Raw genomic sequence first — 20,101 nt, 5'->3', positions numbered from 1 at the left:
GGAATGAGCATAGTCCTGGGAGGGAAATGAGATCAAAATACACAAAAGAAGGGATTAGCTTTGAATAAGAGAAGGAACATCTCTAGGATTGGAGGAAAAGAGTTTAGGATGAGCTCAGATGAGCACATAAGCAGGGGCAGGGGTGGAGGCAGCAGGCTGCTGAGGAAGTTAATGCTTAAAAGTCTCTGTAGGGCTTCCCTAGTGGTGCAGTAGTTGAGAATCTGCCTGCCGATGCAGGGGACACAGGTTCGTGCCCCGGTCCGGGAAGATCCCACATGCTGCAGGGCGGCTAGGCCCGTATCCCGTGTCCGCAGCCTGTGCTCCGCAACAGGAGAGGCCACAACAGTGAGAAGCCCACGTACCTCAAAAAAAAAAAAAAAAAAAAAGTCTCTGTAAAGGTCATTTGTTGAGAGAGTAGAAAAAATAGCTATTAGAGTCTGAGGAGGTCTCTGAAGGCCTGTTGCTGAGGAAATGACAGACTCATTCATTGCAAACCTATAGTGTATAATCTATGACTTTAAAAAAAGTTACTTGGGGTTGAATTGCACCTTTTGTTTGCTTAAACAACAATAAAAAGAAGTGAACTCAACCATTCTGATTCCTATTTTAAATTTAATAAAAATAAAATATCTGATAATATCGGATTTTCCTACCAAATGAATATGGAAATGGTAGGAAAACACTGGTCACTTACTGCATCCTACCATTAGGTATAAGCCACCTATCCTAGGAATATCTAATTTCTAAATCCTTCACTCAATTTATTACTTTATAAAAGTATAGTTGTGATGACGAGAGAGTAGAAAGGCCTAAAAGCAGAGGGTTTCAGGTTTATTTTCATTTTTACCCATTGCAAGAGACAGACTGCTTATACTATACCTACTACGACCTTTTCAAATAACATAGTTATTTATAACATTATATATGAGGCACTGTTGTATCACATATTTCCCTGCAATTGGTCTACAATGGTAAAGCAGCATGGGTTCCTCTGAGACTCTTGTGAAAATTTATTACAGGCTCAAGATCAAGAGTGTGCTCAACAGAGAATGATTCCACAGCAGATGGCTCTTTGGAAAAGGAAAAGAGAGAAAAGACTGCAGTATCATGTGAAAATGGGCTCTTGTTCAACAAAAATGAGCTTATCCAATTATAATGGAAATAGAGAAAGGAGTAACAAAGGCTGTGATAGCCTTATGTCTTGCTACACCAGGTTGAACCATCACAGACTAAAATTCAGCATAAATGTAACATGGTAAGAAACATAAAAGACACAGGAAGAAAACATTAGTGATACTCTCACTGCTGAAGTTACATATCTTTTTTTACCCTAGGTTTGCTAATATAAATATAATACTGCTGCAGTGGCTACAATTATATGATTATATATAATAATAATATTCACAAGTCTGAAAGATGGCCCATAGAAACTCTGCTTTCCTAATCCTGTTACTCCAAATTTCATTAAATTAACAATTATATATTACATGTCTTCACCAGGTCTGTCCACTTAAGGTACAGTTGTTATAACAAAGGTATTATGCTCTGGAATTTAATTTACTATGGTTATATTTAATAAAAGATAGATATTCTTTATGAAACAGAAACAGACTCACAGACATAAGAGAACAGACTAGTGGTTGCCAAGCGGGGGTGAGGGTGGGGAAGGGAAGGATTGGGAGTTTGGGGTTAGCAGATGCAAACTATTTTATATATAGGAGGGATAAACAACAACGTCCCCCTGTATAGCACAGGGAACTATATTCAATATCCCGTGATAAACCATAATGGAAAAGGATATGAAAAAGAATGTATATATATGTATAACAATCACTTTACTGTAAAGCAGAAATTAACACAACATTGTAAATCAACTATACTTCAATTAAATAAATTTTTTACATATATATACATAATGTAGATATTCTTAAATTAGGTAGGTATTATAAGACTAGGTGTTGATATTTCAGGTAATTTGGGGGGAGGAATAGCTTGTTTGAAAAACAGTGTTTCCTACTGAGTTTAGATTTTACCTCTAACAATTTCAGGTCAAGATAAACCTTTACCCTGCATGTGTCTGTATGTATCTGTTGCATGTATATCAAGGGTATCCAATGCATCCTTAAGTAAGAGGCCATATCACTTTCTCTAGTACTTAAAACACTTTGCCCAGAAACATGAAAACAGTCCAATTTCCAAGAAACAGTTTCAGAGAAACAAAAAATGTAAAACAATGGAACTTATAATATCCCTTTCCATACCTTTCAGCAATAGACTGCCACTATGAAACATAGTTTAAAATAAGTTTAAAAGATATCTAGAAAGACTACTTGCTAGCTATTATTTCAATATAAATCTTAATATATTAAAGAATTTTTTATATCCCAATCCTCTTCACTGAAATAAAATTGTTGCCCTAAGAAATCCTACTCAACAAATAAGGAAACAATTCTCTTTTCCTGCTTTCATTTCTTGTTATGATGGATAAAGACAAATAATAATATCTGACATTTTTGAGCACCTACTATTTGCCAGGTATGTTTCAAAGTGCTTTGATGAAGCAAGACCAAGAGATTGGTCCATCTTTCCTAATATTTGCAATTTAGATCAATCTGATGATACTAAGTGATTTGATTCATATTTTGTCTTAATCCCTCATTAAGTTGTTAATTATGAGCAAGTTTCATTGGCAGTTGCAATAATTTAGTAAATTGCAAGAGTTAACCAAGAGTTTTATACAAAGACACGTTAGAAAAAAACTACTATAATGTAAGCTCCTCCATCCCTTGTCTCTCTTGACCACTACCATATCCCCTATGCCTAGGATAGTGCTCAATACAAAGGACATGCTCACAAAGGTCTGCTGAATGAAAGGAAGGAATGGGTGTATCACAAATGTGCAAACTCCTGGAAGCTATAAAGGTTACACAGGTTCCTTGTTTCTTTCTCTGTCACTGCATATTCTGGGCAAGGGAATTAGATATACATCGAATAAAAGAGAAGGGAATTAATCAATGACAAGTCATTAAATGCGAGAGGGCCTTTCACATTTGAATTTCAAAGCATAATCCCTTTTGTTTTACTATTGTTGAGGCTTGTCATTTGTCTACCACAGCTTATCACTAACAAATTAAAGGCACAGAATTCCAATCTACTGTTGCAGCTACTGGTCTGGAAAAAAAAAAAAAAATCTTGCTGAACAATAAGGACATCTGCTGGTTAAAACGCAACACTTCTACCCTTAAAATACTGCATCTAGATGGACGAGATTTGGGTAATAAAGTTTAGAATAAGGCCAAACATGTGGCATCTTGTTAAAATAACCTCCTTCTACTAGAGTAATAATAAAGGTAACATTTGTTTGTTTCATTCCAGAATTGCCCGAGTAGTGACACTATCTGAAAAAAGACTGAGCTCTCCTGCCAAAAAATAAAAATGGCTAGGTTTCTGATCTCCTGGTTTAAGACACAATTATCTTTGAACTCAACAAACATCTAAATGCCTGCTAAGTTAAGGTAGTGTACCAGATGCTGGCAAACTGAAGCTATAAGACAAGGCAGAGGGAGCAGATGGTCCAGCCTTAGGGGAATGGGGTTAAACTCAGTTAACATCAGCAAGAGACTGAGCCTACTACTTACCAGCACTGTGCTCTCACCATTTTATAAACATTATAGCCCAGCTGCTTTCTACAAACACACTCTTTCCCACACTAGCTGAACAAATGCCTTCCCACCTCCCGCCCCCTACTCTGGTAATCTTTCACCTTTCCAGGCCCTGCTCAAGTGTCTTCTCAGAAAACCCAGCTCTGAATTCCCTACATAAAGTTCACCTTCAGAGTTTAGAACTTACCACGTTGGCAATTACCGATTGATTTACCAACATATGGTCCCTCTCCCTTCTAGGCCAGACTATAAAGGAACAGATATTTGAATCTGGGTTCAAACATTCTCCCAATTTTAGTAAAGTAATTTAACTGTTTCTGTTTCATTTTGCCCACAAAATTTTCAAGGACAGAATGAAAACTTCCATCCTCACTTGCTGGAAAGATCTGAAGTCTTAGTTTTCCATTCTCCTAACTGGAAGAAGAACCAATTTTTGCTAATGTTCCATGAATAGGCCTCAGTAAAGATCTACTGCAAAAGAAAATGAAGTGAAGAGGTAACCAGGCTGAAAGATTAAAAGAGGTGTAGCGATGAGACACTGACATGAAATGGAGAGCAGGAACGGGGTTACGAGATGGAGTGCCATAAGTCCCAGGCCAAAGCCTAGAGGAGGAATCTCAGACAGAAGAGGACTTGGAAGAGCCTGATGTGTTGGCCTAACTAGGGACAGTTTGCTCATTCCTCTATTAGCACAGGAATCCCCATCAGCTTGCCAGAAATTCTGGCAGGGCTTCCAGTGTATACACATCAGTTGTATCAATAGGACTCAGACTGTGTAGAAAGAAAATGGGCTACTCAATAATTATATTTTTCATTTACTTTGAACAGAAGTCCTTGCAAACATCTCTTTATTCTGAAATCATGACATCCAGGACATGAGACAATCAAACAATAAAACCTGCCTCTCAGTATTTGAAACACTTTTATATTAACATATCAACCTTTCAAAAAAGGAAGGTCATTTCATCAATATTCTATTGCTGATGAGGTTCATGAAAGTGTTAAAAAAAATCTGGAGTTCAAAAGTTAATCATAACTAGCAAATGCAGTAAATACCATAACTGTGCTCTACTTTTATAATACCTTCTATTTATGAAAGAACTATTTTTCACGATTTTTCTACAAAATATTTAATTACTAATTAGGTAAATCCTAGGATAATATTAAAAATCTCATGCATTCCCTAGGTACATACTGACTAAGTAGTGAGGTAGGAAACACCAAGAATTATAATTGCAGAAAGTTGCTCTAGGTTTAAACTTATGTTTGCATAGTCTTACGTTGATAATGCAAGTTAAAGATATAGAGGTGTTACTATTATAGGTTTACTTTTAAAATTATGTATTAAACTAATATTAAAATACACTTGTTGTCCCCAAGTAAACACCAACTGACCTTGGGAAAAGGTAATTATGAAAGAAACTCACCCAGAAAGGAAGAATTAATTATGAGGATGCACTTGACTTTTTTTAGGGAATTAACAGCGAAGTGCAGACTAACCTAAGATTTTTCAGAAGAGAATGGGTAGCAACTATAATTTAAATAACACTCTCTTATGCCTCAGTGAAAAAGAATCCTACACGGTAATGCTTTGTGGAAAATGTAACTAATTAAGAACCAATTCCTTATAAATGGTAATGTTAACAATTTTACATATGTAACTTATCTCATTAGAACTCCACTTTGAGTAATTTAATTGCTTTTCTGGTTCACGGGTTTATTAGTTTCCATATTTAAGTGCTTACTACATACCACAGGCTCTGTGCAAAGCATGCTGCCTACATTATTCTGGGGGATAGATTTTAGTATCCCCACTTTTCAAAAGCAAACGAAACTTAGAGATGCAAAGTACCATACCCACCACTAAGCAATAAAGTCAAGATTCACACTCGGGTCTGACTTCAACAGCTATACCACAACACTCTCCTGCCTCATGGTGTTGGTTACCTATTATTTACGTACTCATTTAAAAATTGAACAATATATGCCATAACCACAGTGGGATGCAGAGATTACCACAAACTGGTAATAAAGTTAGATGCAATAAAATGCTGCTCTTGACAGTTATTCCTGAAAATTGGTCAAACGTATCCTTCTTCCAGTTCAGTAAAGACTCTGGAAACTGGTTGTAATAATTTTTCATTATAAGAAGACTGTTGCCAAAGTGTACTTTTTGAGCTGCAGAAGGGTAGTTCAGAGCATAGGCTCTGGAGCTGAGGCTTTCATTCTGACTCTACCATTTATTTGCTGTGTTTCCTTGGACACGTTCCTTCACTTTTTTTGGTTCTTGTCTAAAATGGGAATCATTTGTAATAACTACAATGAACCTTTGGCACTTGTGAACATTAAATGTGTTTAGTATACGTAAAGCATTTAAATGACACAAAAGCACTCAAAAAATGTTAGCTAACCTTGTCCAAATCCAGGCCCTTTTATATTTTCTTTTTTTTTAAATAGACCTTATTTTGGGGGACAGTTTAAGATTCACAGTAAAATTGAGGGGAAGATACAGAGACTTCCCACGTTGTCCCTGCCCTACACATGAACATTATCAACATACCCCACTGGACTGGTACATTTATTTGCAAATGATGAACCAACATTGACATATCATTAACAACCAAAGTCAGTGGGTTACATTAGAGTTCACTATCTGTGTTGTACATTGTATGGGTTTTGATAGATGTATAATGCCATGTATCTACCATTACAGCATTATACAAAATCATTTCGCTGCCTTAAAAAATCCTCTGTGCTCCACCTATTTCTCTTCCTCTGGCCTCAAACCCTGGCAACTACTGATCCTTTTACTATCTCCATAGTTTTGCCCTTTCCAGAAAGTCAGATAGTTGGAATCATTCAGTAGGTAGTCTTTTCAGATAGACTTCTTTCACTTGGTGGCATGCATTTAAGATTCCTCCACGTCTTTTCATGGCTCAACAGCTCAATTCTTTTTAGCACTGAATAATACTCCATTGTATGGATGTACCACAGTTTATCCATTTACCTACTGAAGCACATCTTGGTTGCTTCTAAGTTTTGGCAATTACAATGAAGTTGGTATAAATATCTCTGTGCAGCTTTTTATGTGGAGGTAAGGTTTCAACTATTTGGGGTAAATATCAAGGAGCAATTAATGGATCACATGGTAAGAATATGCTTAGTTCTGTAAGAAGCCACCAAACTGTCTTTCAAAGTGGCTGTACCATTCTGCATTCCCTCTATCAGTGAATGAGGGTTCCTATTGCTCCAAAGCATCATCGGCCCTTGGTGTTGTCAGCGTTTGGGATGTTAGCACTTCTAATTGGTGTGTGATGGTATTTCGTTTTACACTCTCTTTTATGAAATGCAACATTTATGAGTGAGACAGTTACCCCAAAGAATAGATAATGTGGACTACTGGTGAAAACTGTGTACATCTAGCTTAAAATAGAAACAAATATTTATCTAACAACCCATTTCAGTGTGTACTTTTTCCCCTTTCTTCAACGAATTAGTGTCACTTCCACGAAGTCTTCCAACTACATTTTGTATTCAAAAGAAACCGGGGTTGCAAAAACAAATTTTTTTTAAAGCCAAAAGAGAGGAAAACAAAACACTAAGCATTGTCAACTTCATTAGTTAAGACCAATTCAAGACGTACGTACACACACTACTGACCTTCATTTGACCTTTACAACCGATGCTCACTATACTCCCACTGTGACAATGTAGTGTAAGTCTACACATAGTTGCTGGATGCAAGAACATTTGTCAAATCTAATTTCTAAAGTCCTCTCAACCCACTAGTAAAAGAAAAGCAGCGTACAATAAACCAATTTTATAAACAAGTGAAATGAATCCTAAGAAGAGGTGTAACAGGGTTCCGACCACTAAATCTTCGGAACTCTTTGGGAGATTGGGATTGACATATACACACTACTTTATATAAAATAGCTACCTGACAAGCACCTACTGTATAGCCCAGGGAACTCTATTCCCAACTCTGTAATGACCTATACGGGACCTGACTCTAAAAAAGAGTAGATATATGTACATGTATAACTGACTCGCTGTACAGCAGAAACTAACACAACATTGTAAATCAACTATACTCCAGTAAAAAAAATTAATTAAAAAAAATTTCAGGACTCTTTCACAACAAAAATCTCTGCAGGAGTCTGTGGAAGCTTAAAGACTCTCTGGGGACGGGGCCGAGTATTGGTCTTCCCTGAAAGCTCCCCAGGCTAACTGAAGAGCATCCACTCTAGAAAAGCCGTGCTTTATAAGGCGTCTGTGCACTACAGAACAGCATATTCACACAGGATACATTTCACCAAGAATTGCATCATACGCCCAACCGGTAACACCTCTACGCGCCTACGGCAAGGCAGACCAAGTCAGAAAAGCCAGACATACAATTCCCGGTTATCGTCTGCACCCAGACCCCATTTTCTAACAGTTCCACACGCGAGGCTCCCTCCGCTCCGAGGCCCAGAATAATTACGAAAGTCGGCTGGCGAGGCCCAACTGTCGCCGAGCCAGGAAAACCACAGTTGCGCCAAAGAAAGAAGGTCCTGCTTCATGGCATCAGTCAGTACCTACTTCCTTGTAGGAGGAGGAGAAAAGAGCAGACAACGAACAACTCCCACTCAAACGGGGTTCGAAGCTCAAATAACCAGGGACCTTTTTTCGCGCTCCGACTTGGCCGGAAGTGACGCCACGGCCGGCGCGCAGGGCCGCCCCCAGGGAGAGGAGGCCGGGCGGGGGAGCGCGCGGGGGCTGGGGGCGGGGCGCGGCCGTAGCTCCGTTTCCGGTGGCTTGTCGCGCTCGCTCACTCCAGCTGCAGCCACTGTTGCCCGTGGCTGCTTCCTCCATCCTGGTATTTTTTGGAGCCTCCATCCTGGTTCTTCCAAAGTGCCCGGACCCAAAACAGGAAGTAAGTGCGATGGAAGGCTTCAGGTCCCAGGCGCCGCTAGGGCCGCTCCGCCCAGCGGAGCCTGTCCGGCCCCCTTGGTGCTCGCCTGCTCTCGCCGGCCGGCGCCAGCTGCCGGCGCTCGGGCACCGCGGGCGGGGTGGGAGCTGGGCCTTCGTGACGCTGAAGCTGCAGTCCCCGCACGCTCACGCCAGGGCCTCCCTCTCGGGGCCGGGCCTGCGGCGGTGGCGTGGGCTGCAGAGCAGGGTAGCGAGCGGCCGCCGAGGCACAGCTAGCGATCTGGCGGGGGCGGAAAATGGCGGCGGCTTCGGAGGAGCTAAATGGCGCCGGGACCCCTGGGGGTGGGGTGGGGTGGGCCGGGAGCTTGGCGAGAGAATCGGGCCCGGGAACCCCGAGAGTAAGGAAGCCCTCCTTTTTTGTAGGGTTCCTTTTTTACGTTTTTGTTACCTTTTCGGTTTTATCTGGTACAATGAAGGAGAGGTGAGCTTGGATGGGATCGAGAGAGTTGGGGCTTGTCTTGCGCCACCCCACCGCACCCCCTATTTTTTCCTCTTACCTTTTCGACTCTTCTCCCACCTTTTGGGGTTCACTCTCGCTCAGCTGTTCATGGCCCAGGCGGAAGGAATCGGGGTTGCTGGCCGAACCATCTCTGTCAGCCTGAGTGTCTTTTACAAGGGAAAGATAGGAGCTGGAGTGCGGGGAGACAGACCTAACCCGGCAAAGAACAGGAAAATGAGCCTGCAAGATAGGGATTGTCGTATTTTGACGAGTTCCGAGGAAGTTTTTAAATTTTTTAATTTTCTTCGTCCTTTAAAATAGACTTTGAGAATCTTCAGGGAATCTGCGGCATAGGTTTGAGGGTAGAAGTGGCCAATTCTATGCAGTTGAATGGTACAGCTTGTGTTTTTAGAATAAAAATAATTCGGTGTAGATAAGGAGAGGTGATAAATCTGTGAAATGTAAAAGTCAGGGCTCCCTTTCCCTGCTTGAATTTGGAAATTCACATTCAATGATTATTCTCTCGTAACTTGATTTATCGTTGTGCACCTTCTTTCTGACCGTAGGTGAGGCTGCTTGTTGGGACATTTGATAAAAAGCGTATTCTGTAGGATTACTTCCTAATGTTCAGTATTTTAAACTTACAGTAATACCGTTTGGAAGTATTTTATCTTTTACGGATTTTACCTTTATTTTGATTTCCCGAAGACAACCATTTATAGCTTTTAAGCTCCAGTTCAAGTAAGACGTTCTTGCATTGTGTTGAAAGTTTTACAGACAGAAAAACTATTTTTCAGGGAAGGATTTTTATATTTTTCCATTACTTCAGATTTTTTTTCTTTGAGCTGCTCTTAAACTTGTGTTTCAAATAACTTTGAGTGTCACTGCATTTTTTTCTATTTATTTATTTAGTAATTTGAATAATTTACCAGCATTTAAACGTTTAAAGACCGTGCTGATAATACACCAAAAACTTATCTTTTTACTGTGATGCTGTAGTGGTGGTAAGATACATTTATTAGGTTAAGATTTAGAGACTTAGTTAAGGTTCAGGAAGAAATTAAGTTTATGTTCCTTACCGTTACAAAAATTGTCAATCTGTTTGACTAAAATTTGGTGTGAGAATAAAGTTTTTTTCCCTTCATTCACAAGGGACAAAAACTAGCCTGATCATTTCTGGGGAAAAAATTACGTGTTAGTTATGAAGAAAAAATATTTCATGTTTTGTGATAATCTTATTTTAACTCCCATATACTAAGTACTTCATGTGCCACCAAACAAGCTAATTTTTTTTTTTAACTATTTTAGTTGATAGGCTCACCCCAAAATATGCTTTTTGGGACTGATCTAGAACATGCATATTCTCCGTGAATCTCTTTAATTGATTGCAGTTGAGCTAGATAGTGGAGCCGAAATGCTATTGCCCTGTCTTCATCAACAGTTAATCAGTAAGTACTGGGCATTGCATACTTATATAGAACTTGAAGTCCACACTTTGAGGAATTATATGAATAAATATATGCTATATAAACATTTTCTCTGGGTGTTCAGGTTTTAGAAGTATTTTGAGGGGAAGCAGTCACGGGAAATGGTTACTGGTAGAGAATTATACCCCAAAAGAAGGTAGTTGTCTTCTTTAGTCTTTTTTTTTTTTTTTTTTTTTTTTTTCCTATTTCCCAAGTTCTCTTCTTTTCACAGGCTTTTTTTAAGATGTAGAAAAGTTACCTTATTTCACCCCAAGGCAGCGGGAGAGGTAAGTGTATTTGTAAGGTTAGCTAGATGTTACTAGTTAATATTGAAATAAAAACAAAACTAGTCCTTTTCCCACGTAATATTTATCTTTCTGCTCCCTTACTTATCTCTCCAACAACTACAGACCCTAATTTTTATTCATGTTGTAATAAACTTGTATGTCCTGAAAATAACATCTCATTATTTTAACCAGTTGTTTTCATGCTCCATTAAGAACATTGACTTAAGTTAACACTTGTGAGGATGAGTAAGATAATGTGAAACAAGTGCCCCTAGGAATTTACAGCCTGGCACATAGATGTTAAAATATTGAGGGGGGGTGGGAACTGTGTTTTGTTGTAAAGACATCAAAACTTTGAAAAGATTAGGAAGAGTTCCAGTTTTTTAATATATAGAGGCTGTCTTTTTAACACTGACTTGTTAACCTGCCTTGTCAAAATGGAGTTTTCTTTTTTAATCATTTTTTCTTACCATCATCATTTTTAGCACCTTTTTTCCCCCCTCATATAAGAGGATTCCTTAGGAATAGGTATGCTTCTAAATGCTTTGCAAATTCAGCTCCAAAGCCTTTTCTGTCCTTAAATGCTATGCAGTGACCTGAGAAGTGATAAACCTATTGCCAAGGGCATTAAATATAAAATACAGAGAGTTATCAAATGTATGTAGTATTTTCTTTCATATTATTTCTCCCCTTCACTTTTTTCTTTTTGTGAAGAGGATGTTTGTAATAGAAATCACAAGTAGGCTTTGTTTTTGTTTTGATTCCGTAAAGGTAAATGATAAACTTAAATAAAAGAAGAAACCTGTGTATCATGTCTCCTTTTTCAAGTTTATAGAAAGATCCCATTCCACGAATGAATACCAGAAAGAAGTTACGAAAAAGCACACTGAAGAGCTCTTTATGAACAATTTAATTGTCTTTTTGTTTGGCGGGGTGTGTGTGTGTTTGTGTTAACCTTATGCCATTTTTTTTAGCAGTCATTTTAGTTGTGTGCACTGTGTTGTCAAGCCCTTCTTCCAAGTAACCGGTTGTCAAAACTAATCTTTTTGACCATCAGGTGTTAGGCAGCAAAAAAATGCTCTTTAGGTTTATTTACTATGTGTTTGTATTTTAGTATCTGTTGCAGAAGTGTGGTTTAAAAATCGGCTTCAGTGTATATCAGAACTATAGTGATAATTTAATGTATTCCCTTTAAAGAGCTTCTGATGATGCCTTGCTTAAAGGGCTCAGTTTTCAATGGCTGAAATCTTAAAATGTAGCCAAATACACATTGTATAGCTCTTAAATCATTCACTGGGTAAAAGACAACATTTTTGTTTTTTAATAAGCAATATGGTTGTATTGCCAAACCAGGTATGAAATACTGTACTTTGAAATGAATCATACTACCAAGTAATTTTTTTTACTGGAATAATGTCATTGTTTTCAGTAGTTGGTAATTGAAATCAACATCTTAAACAATTAAAGCCTGTTATAATAAACCCTGTTAATATCTTTATTGACGTTTTGTGGTATATAGTCATATTATCTTAAAACCAAGCCATAATGAACATTAGTTAGGTACCTTAATTCAGTATACTTGTATGTTCATTTATAGTTTTCTTTCTCAAACTTTTCCACAAAGTATACAGAAGAACAAATCCCCAGGGGCCTGGGACCATAGTCCAAAGCATTCAACCGGAACTGTGAAGTGACCCCATTCCTATATTTAATAAAATCAATATTTAAGATGTCTGTGGCTTTGTCTGTTTCCTGATATCCCTCTATGTCCCCATGTTCAGGATATAGGAATTTTTTTTTCTTTTTATTAACTTTCGTTATTTTTACTTTTAAAAAATATATTATTTATTTTTGGCTGCGTTGGGTCTTCGTTGCTGCACGCGGGCTTTCTCTAGTTGTGGCAAGCAGGGGCTGCTCTTCGTTACGGTGCGCGGGCTTCTCACTGCGGTGGCTTCTCATTGCGGAGCACGGGCTCTAGGCACGCGGGCTTCAGTAGTTGTGGCACACGGGCTTAGTTGCTCCGTGGCATGTGGGATCTTCCCAGACCAGGAATTGAACCCGTGTCCCCTACATTGGCAGGCGATTCTCAACCACAGCACCACCAGGAAAGTCCAGGAATTTGTTACCTATTCTCTTCCACTAAGACTTTCTATTTAGCAGAGTTTTCATTCTTTCAAAATAAAAATATTTCAAAACATATCTTTCAGATTTTTTATTGTATGTTACTAAGCAAATCCCTTTATAAGCATTTCCTAAGGCGTTAGTTACGTACCACCTAAGGTATGGTAGTGGCCAGTATGGAGTCTATAATAGCAAGACCTTGAAAACAAAAATGTTCAGTAATAGGTTAATGGTTAGATAAGTTTAGGTACCATGTACCCATTTAAAGTGCTATGGAAGAATAACTAGTAATATTGGAAAATGCTCCCCGTAAAGTTAAGTGCAAAAAAAGAGTTATAAAAGATGTGACAGTATCGTAAAAACAATTAAAAATAGGTATGTTGATATATGGCTGAAAGGTTTGGAAGATTATCACCAAAAAAAAGGAAAATGAGTAATTTTCTTATTATATTGGGGCAGGAAAAAAGACATCTGAAAACTAAATGTGTCCTTACTGCCTTATTAGTTGAATTATGCCAAAAACTTTGCGTCAGCTAGTGTTTCTCAGTCTTTGCCTCATCCAATAAAATTCTGGTGCTTTATCTTCTGTAGCTTGCTTGATTTCCCCTTATAAAACTATTTTATAATACTGAATGTTTTTCACACCATGTAGTCTAATCCCATCTTGCAATGAAGAATCACATCTTCAAGCATCAAGGGTCAGCAAATTTTAGCTCTGTGCTTCTCATGATCTCTAATAATAGAATCTACCCTTCCCCATTTGTACTCGTCCTGTGCTTGGGAACCAGTAAACATTTATCTACAGAAACTAGTCCAAAACGAGGAAGAAATGCCACTGTTCTTGGTTCGATCTAGTTTTTAGAAGATTATGACAGTTGCCTGATAAACCAGGATAATTATGTAGACTCAATTGATGGAAATAACAGTTTAAGATAATCTGATGAATAAAAACTTTACATCAATACTGGAATGGAGTAGAATAAAGGATTCATGTCTTTAAAGTCTATGTTAAGTAACGGAGCCAAGAGTAGTAGGTTTTTTGGTTCTCCATTGAGTAGGGTCATCTTGTTCATTGGGAGCTATAAATGTAAACATACATTTCTCATTTAAATGTGAGTATAAGTACTGTATTATAACTGTTCTGTACCACATTTCAGGTATTCTTTTCTTGAGTTTACTAAGGTATTAAGCATCCACCAAATGATGGAAACGTGCCAGAATGCCATTTCACCAATTAAAATGGCTGTTAAAAATTTTTCCTTTCATGTTCTCACTTCCAGTTGGTTAAAAAAAAAGTAGTGCATATGGTATAACCCATTTGAGAGAAAGAAAGGAAGATTTAAATAGGCTGATGATGGACTTGGCTGATGGTGGACTTCCCTGGTGGTCCAGTCATTAAGATTCTGCGCTTCCAGTGCGGGAGCCGCGGGTTGATCCCTGGTAGGGGAACTAAGATCCCACATGCCTCGTGGCGTAGCCTAAATAAATAAATATGTAGATTGTCTTTTAAGAAAAATGTTTTTTTAAAAAAGCTGATGGTGTGTGTTTATTTGCCCCAAAGGGAACCAAAATTTTGATGTTAGAATTGGAGCTCTTCCTGATATATTTCCCTACTAAGCCAAATGGGGAACGGGTTTTGAAGTTAAGCATAGTTTCACGTATAATGAATTACAGTACAAGGCCCTAAATTACTCAACTTTGTACCTTACTATCATAAGTTGATTTATTTACCAGCATTTTTCAGTTACTCTAATAGTCATATTAAAATACAGATGTACTCTTCCTATAAATAACAGCTGTCTTGACTCTACCATAGATCTTCTCACTCTGCTTACTTTGAGAGCTAAACCTTGTAAAAGACCTGTTTTGTATTACCTTCCGTACTTCCAATTCTCTGTATTCCATTAGGTCAGCAGTGTTCCACTTATTGCCAAATCAAGTAGTAACTTCTCCATCTTATCCTCTCAGCAGTATTTAACAGTCAACTAATGCTCCTTGAAAAACAATCTCAAACCTTTTAAGTAACATCTCTTAGTTTTCCTCCTGTATCCCTGGCTGGTCCTTCTCAGTCTCTGTTCCTTGTTTGTGCATTGCTTGACTTCTGCTTCAGAACTCTAGGCTGTCTTCTCTAACTTCTCTAGGTGATCTTATCTTTAAAAACAATTTGCATGCCACTAACTCAAATTTACAGGTCTAATCCCTGCCTGTTGAATTCCAGCTTCCAACTGGCAACTTGACATCTTCATTTGGGTGCCGTATATCTTAACTTGTTAATAGTAATAAAAATATTTAATAATTATCTTCTGGTGCCCCCAAACTCAGTCAGTTATTCAAGCCAAAAGTCTAGGAATCTTGAAATAGCTCCTCATCTCTTAATCTACTTTCAGCAAAACCTGTCAACACTACCTCCACAATAAATCCTCTGTCCAGGCTCCTTTCTTTGATTTCTGCCACCTATTCCAAATGACTATGATCTCTTGGACAGCTGCTTGTTTCATGACTTACTCCCTTATCCATTCTCCATATTACAGTCTGAATGATCTTTTCAAAATGTAAATTATATTTCCCAATTTAAAACAGTCCAAGGATTTATAAGGCCTTGTGAGATCTGCCCCTGTCTTTTTCTCCAGCCTTAAATTCAGCTACTCTCCCTCTTGCTCAGAAGCCTCTGCCATAGTGGCTTTCTTTTTTCTTTCTTTTTTAATCTTTTTTTAATCTTTAGTGCCAGGCCAAATCAGGTCCCACCTTGGGGACTTTGCTATTAATCTGTTGGCTGGCTTACAGTACTTGCTGTTGAAGCAATATAAAGTAGCCATTAGGGTAAGCTTCCCTATTTGTAGTATGATGCTATTTCTATAAAAAGTGTATGTAGCAGGGAGGAATATATTGACATATATGAGTAAAATAACTGGAAGGAGGCATGAGAAATTGACAGCATTGTTTACCTCCAGGCAGGGGGTCTAGGGAACTAGAGTGGAAAGTAGACTTCACCTTTTTACCTTTTGAATTTTGAACCATGTAAATATGTTACCTTAAGAAGTAAATTAAAAATAAAATTAGGTGAGTTTCTTAAATATTTAATAAATCCAGACTGTGTAGCTCTAAGTACAAGAGGGGAAAAACTCCAGGAAGGTAAGTCAAGAGCTTATCTTTGGGGGTTAAAAAAAAAAGTAGCCACTATATCCCACTGCCTAGAGAGTCCCTGGCACATTGCACATGTGATATATATTTGTTGATTGAACAGATATGCTAGTTAATTTGCAAAGCAGTGTAGAAGCATTTACTCATCTCTAACATGAATTATCAGACTTTTTAAAATGAACCTAGATTCCTGATTTAAAGCTAGTACACTGCATGGGATCAACCTCTAACCCCAGTACAGGTTATCAAGAATGAAATACTCTCATCTAGCTATTTCAGACTCCTTTTTCCTTGTACTTACCTTGTATCTTACCTTAAGATACCTTTCCTTGTATCTTACAATATCTTCTCAAATCCACCTTTATTTTCTCTTTTTCCTGAAGTTTTAGATTAATTTGGGTCATAAGATGACAGTCATTAAATTGCTAAACCAGTAACCATTTTGTACCTATCAAATGAGGAGTTGTGCTGGGTTTTTTTTTTTTTTTTTTTTTTTGCTTTGTTGTTTCTTTTTAAATAAAAATACTAGTGGCAAGGTATTTTTATTTACTTCCAGGAGTAGAGTTTACACCTCAGTGGTTGGAATATGAATTTGTACATCCTTTCTGGAAAATAGACTGCAGCATGATTTAAGAGTTTATTTTGTTGTATTCTTTGCTCTAATAATTTTCAGTAATTAATATTGTTTAAGGAAATAGTGTATGAATGTTTCAGTGTTTTACGGAAATGAAAAATTGGGAAGAACGTAAATGTCCAGTTATAGGCTATTTGTTGGATAATGTCATGTTTTTTATGGAGTGGAAGTTTTAAACAATACAGAAAACTTCAGTTAAATACCTAGCTTGGTTTCCTTCACATTTTTCAATGTGAATGAACTCTAAAATGCAGGATATAAAATTGCTTCTGCAGTATAGTCTCATACACAAACACACACATCAACCAAGAGTGAAGTATGATTTTGGCAAGTTTATGGGTGGTTTTAACTTCTTTTTTCTTTTTTTAACATTTAATTTCTTCATTTTCTACAGTAGGTATTACTTTACAAACCAGCTTTTAAACTTTTTAATGGATTCTGAAGTGAGAACAACATGAAATCTATTAACTGACTGGATGTTTCTCTAGCAGGATCTGTACCTGTTGCACTGCAGACTTATTTATGTATAGCAGTTCTCAAAGATACCCATACTAGAGAGGAGTTCTAATTAGAATACTGCAAAAATGAGAATTTTAATCATTGGTTTTTGCTGAAACATCCCCTTGAACCTTAAGTCTTACTGTGCTTTTTAATTTTCGGTTGATCCTTTGGGATGAAGATGAGAAGTTTATTGAAAGAAACCTTTAAAAATGAAATCATTTCAGATTTTGTAAGTTTCACAGTACATTCAAAAGCTTTCTTGTAATTTATGTTTTCTGGCCTGATTGTTTAGGATTCCTTTTTTCCCACAGATCCCTGGGCAGAGCTGTTAACAGATATTATGTAGTTTCTAATGCTTTAAGATGACATGTGGTACTACATTTAAAGAGAGATGTTAATTGTTATAAAGGAAAATATCATTACTGGTAATATTTGTGGTATTGTTGGTTGGTATACACCCTAGGTCATGTTACATGTACCCAGGTCTACAGTTCATAGAACCACTGGTGTAATTCAACCTGTTTTTTCCGTGAAAGTTTAACTGCCTGATGAGGGGCAACTTGGGCTGAGAAACTGCCTATAAACTGACTTAGTAGGCATAGGATCCCATCATTTCTGCCCTTCATCGGAGACTTCTTTCAGAGGCTGATTTCCAAAAGGTCTACTTACGGAAGAATAATGGTTTTGTCCTTCCTCTTCTAGTTGAGACATCACAGAGGCTTGAGGCTAGATTGTCATCAGCATACTGCTAGCACACAGTTGTTTGTTCTCAGTAAGCCTTATTGTATAATGCTGTTACTTTTTCAGAGTGTTGCAGAGGTAGGAACATGGAGGAGAAACAATCTGGATAACATGAAAGTGATGCTGGTGGCCAAGGGAAGGCAACTCGATTCTGTAGGAAGGGCTATAGCTGATCCATCTGTTTTCTAGGTAAGCATTCCTTTGTTCCAGGGACCTTACCTCATGATTTGCAAATTTTAGTCATAACTAAATCATGACCTCCACTTATCTTTAATTGGGGAATGGCATCTTTACCGTTGTAAAATGAATGATGTCCTTTTAAAACAGTAATTTGTACAGTAGAACTTGAGTGAATCAGTAGATCTTCACTGTGTAAATGTTAATAGTTCTTAAGTTTTTCTGCTAAGGGAAAATGCATTTGTGTAAATGGCAAATATATGTACAGACTAATGTCTTGTATATAGCAACCAAATAAATATTGAATGATTAATACACATCAAGGCTTATGTCCTCTGTATTATTTAGTTGGTAAAAAAGTATGTGGACAAGACCAAAATTGAGTATTGAGGCAAGAACTTCATTGAACATTACAAGGTAAGCCCGAAGACTTCATTCAGGCCATTGATTACAATTGAGGGCATTTCCCCGTCAGCCATGAGAGACTGTATTCAAAGTGCTGCGTATTCAGTCTGTCTGAACAAAAGGGAAATAATATATGTGTAAAATAACAGGTAAAGGCACTTTAAGCAAAATCCAGTTCTCTATTTCAAAAGAAGACCTAGATCCATGCCTGTTAGGAAAACAGTTTGGTCAATGAGAGTTATATGTACTTGTTCAATATGAAAAAAACAGCAGGAAGAATTATTTAGTGTTCCTGTTTTTCAGATAATAATAGAGCTTAAATACTTGTAAATAGTGTTTTAGAGAAGTAATTCTTAGATTAAGAGAAAAGTTGTGATGGATCTTCTGGTAAAGAATCAGAAGTTTAAACACCTACTTGAATATATCACAAAGCTGCCAATAAGAAATAACTAAAAAATGGTGTGAGTTTTTGCTGATATGAGAGACAACTTGGAACAGGTTGTCTTTCATTGGATGTGATAAAAACAACTCTTAAAAAAGTAAATCCTGTAGGTTTTTAATTAATCATCGCATTTAGATTCTTGCACATTATTACAGCTAATTCTAAATAATTGGTATAAACTTTTGAAAAAAAGTTTTGAAACCTGAAGCATCATTGCAATTTCACATAAAGAATACTATAGGCAGATACAAATTGGGGCGGTGGGCTTCTGTGGGCTACTTTATGTTCACACTTGGAAATAATTTTTTAAACCCTAATCTGAAACCTGTTCTTATACAGATTTGAGTATGAGCACAGTTGAAGAGGATTCTGACACAGTAACAGTAGAAACTGTGAACTCTGTGACTTTGACTCGGGACGCAGACGGGAACCTCATTCTTCACTGCCCTCAGAATGGTAGGAGAACCAGCTGACATAATTGTATTGGGTTGGCCAAAAAGTTCGAGTTTTTCCATAAGATGTTACGGAAAAACCCAAATGAACGAACTTTTTGGAAGTTTTTTTAATTCACTCACAGTATAGGAAGTTTTTGTTTTTTTAATAAGCTTCCCACGGTTTTTAAGAATATAGTTCAGGTTCTTTAATTTGGCACATAGGCCTCCCATCATCTCAGCTTTCCTTGCAGCCTCATTTCCTGCCACATTTCATGTAGCGGTATTCCAGCAGTTCACAGCTTTTTTTTTTTTTTTTTTTTTCTTGTGGTACGCGGGCCTCTCACCGCTGTGGCCTCTCCCGTTGCGGAGCACAGGATCCGGACGCGCAGGCTCAGCGGCCATGGCTCACGGGCCCAGCCGCTCCGCGGCATGTGGGATCTTCCCGGACCGGGGCACGAACCCGTGTGCCCTGCATCGGCAGGCAGACTCCCAACCACTGCGCCACCAGGGAAGCCCCGCAGCTATTTTTATATTCCTAACGTACTTTAAGCTTCTCGGCCCTCAGTATGACTGCGTGTATTACTCTTACTGCCAGTTAATGATCATTTTCCCCTGGCTTCTGTTTCTTTTTGAAGTTTAAGACACCTTTTCTAGAAACCTCCCTTCATCTCCAGCCT

General features: G+C 37.8%; 3 protein-coding genes across 5 annotated transcripts in view; 1 reads left to right on the top strand and 2 right to left on the bottom strand.

The window, feature by feature from the left end:
• Window positions 1-8,444, bottom strand: part of ELAPOR2 (endosome-lysosome associated apoptosis and autophagy regulator family member 2) — a 282,202-nt gene extending 273,758 nt beyond the window's left edge. The window contains exon 1 of the transcript XR_003679921.2: window positions 8,247-8,444. The gene's annotated coding sequence lies outside the window, so the exon portion shown is untranslated. The remainder of the gene's footprint in view (window positions 1-8,246) is intronic.
• LOC129392110 (uncharacterized) overlaps window positions 1-8,519 on the bottom strand; it is a 31,705-nt gene extending 23,186 nt beyond the window's left edge. Inside the window, exon 1 of the mRNA XM_055084670.1 lies at window positions 8,243-8,519. Within this exon, the coding sequence (XP_054940645.1) occupies window positions 8,243-8,519 (277 nt within the window). The remainder of the gene's footprint in view (window positions 1-8,242) is intronic.
• DMTF1 (cyclin D binding myb like transcription factor 1) overlaps window positions 8,471-20,101 on the top strand; it is a 45,918-nt gene continuing 34,287 nt past the window's right edge. The window contains exons 1-5 of one of the 3 annotated variants that reach the window (XM_028490124.2): window positions 8,477-8,580; window positions 10,774-10,828; window positions 18,033-18,155; window positions 18,492-18,560; window positions 19,330-19,446. In XM_028490124.2, coding sequence (XP_028345925.1) covers window positions 19,338-19,446 — 109 coding nt within the window. In that variant the 5' untranslated portion in view covers window positions 8,477-8,580; window positions 10,774-10,828; window positions 18,033-18,155; window positions 18,492-18,560; window positions 19,330-19,337. Of the gene's footprint in view, window positions 8,581-10,773; window positions 10,829-18,032; window positions 18,156-18,491; window positions 18,561-19,329; window positions 19,447-20,101 lie in introns of all 3 variants that reach the window. The other 2 variants (XM_007118150.4, XM_007118152.3) reach the window with 2 other exon arrangements.

Source organism: Physeter macrocephalus, chromosome 5, assembly GCF_002837175.3.
Source record: "Physeter macrocephalus isolate SW-GA chromosome 5, ASM283717v5, whole genome shotgun sequence".
In the NCBI taxonomy this organism is placed as follows: Eukaryota; Metazoa; Chordata; class Mammalia; order Artiodactyla; family Physeteridae; genus Physeter; species Physeter macrocephalus.
This window is presented reverse-complemented; position numbering and strand designations above follow the sequence as displayed.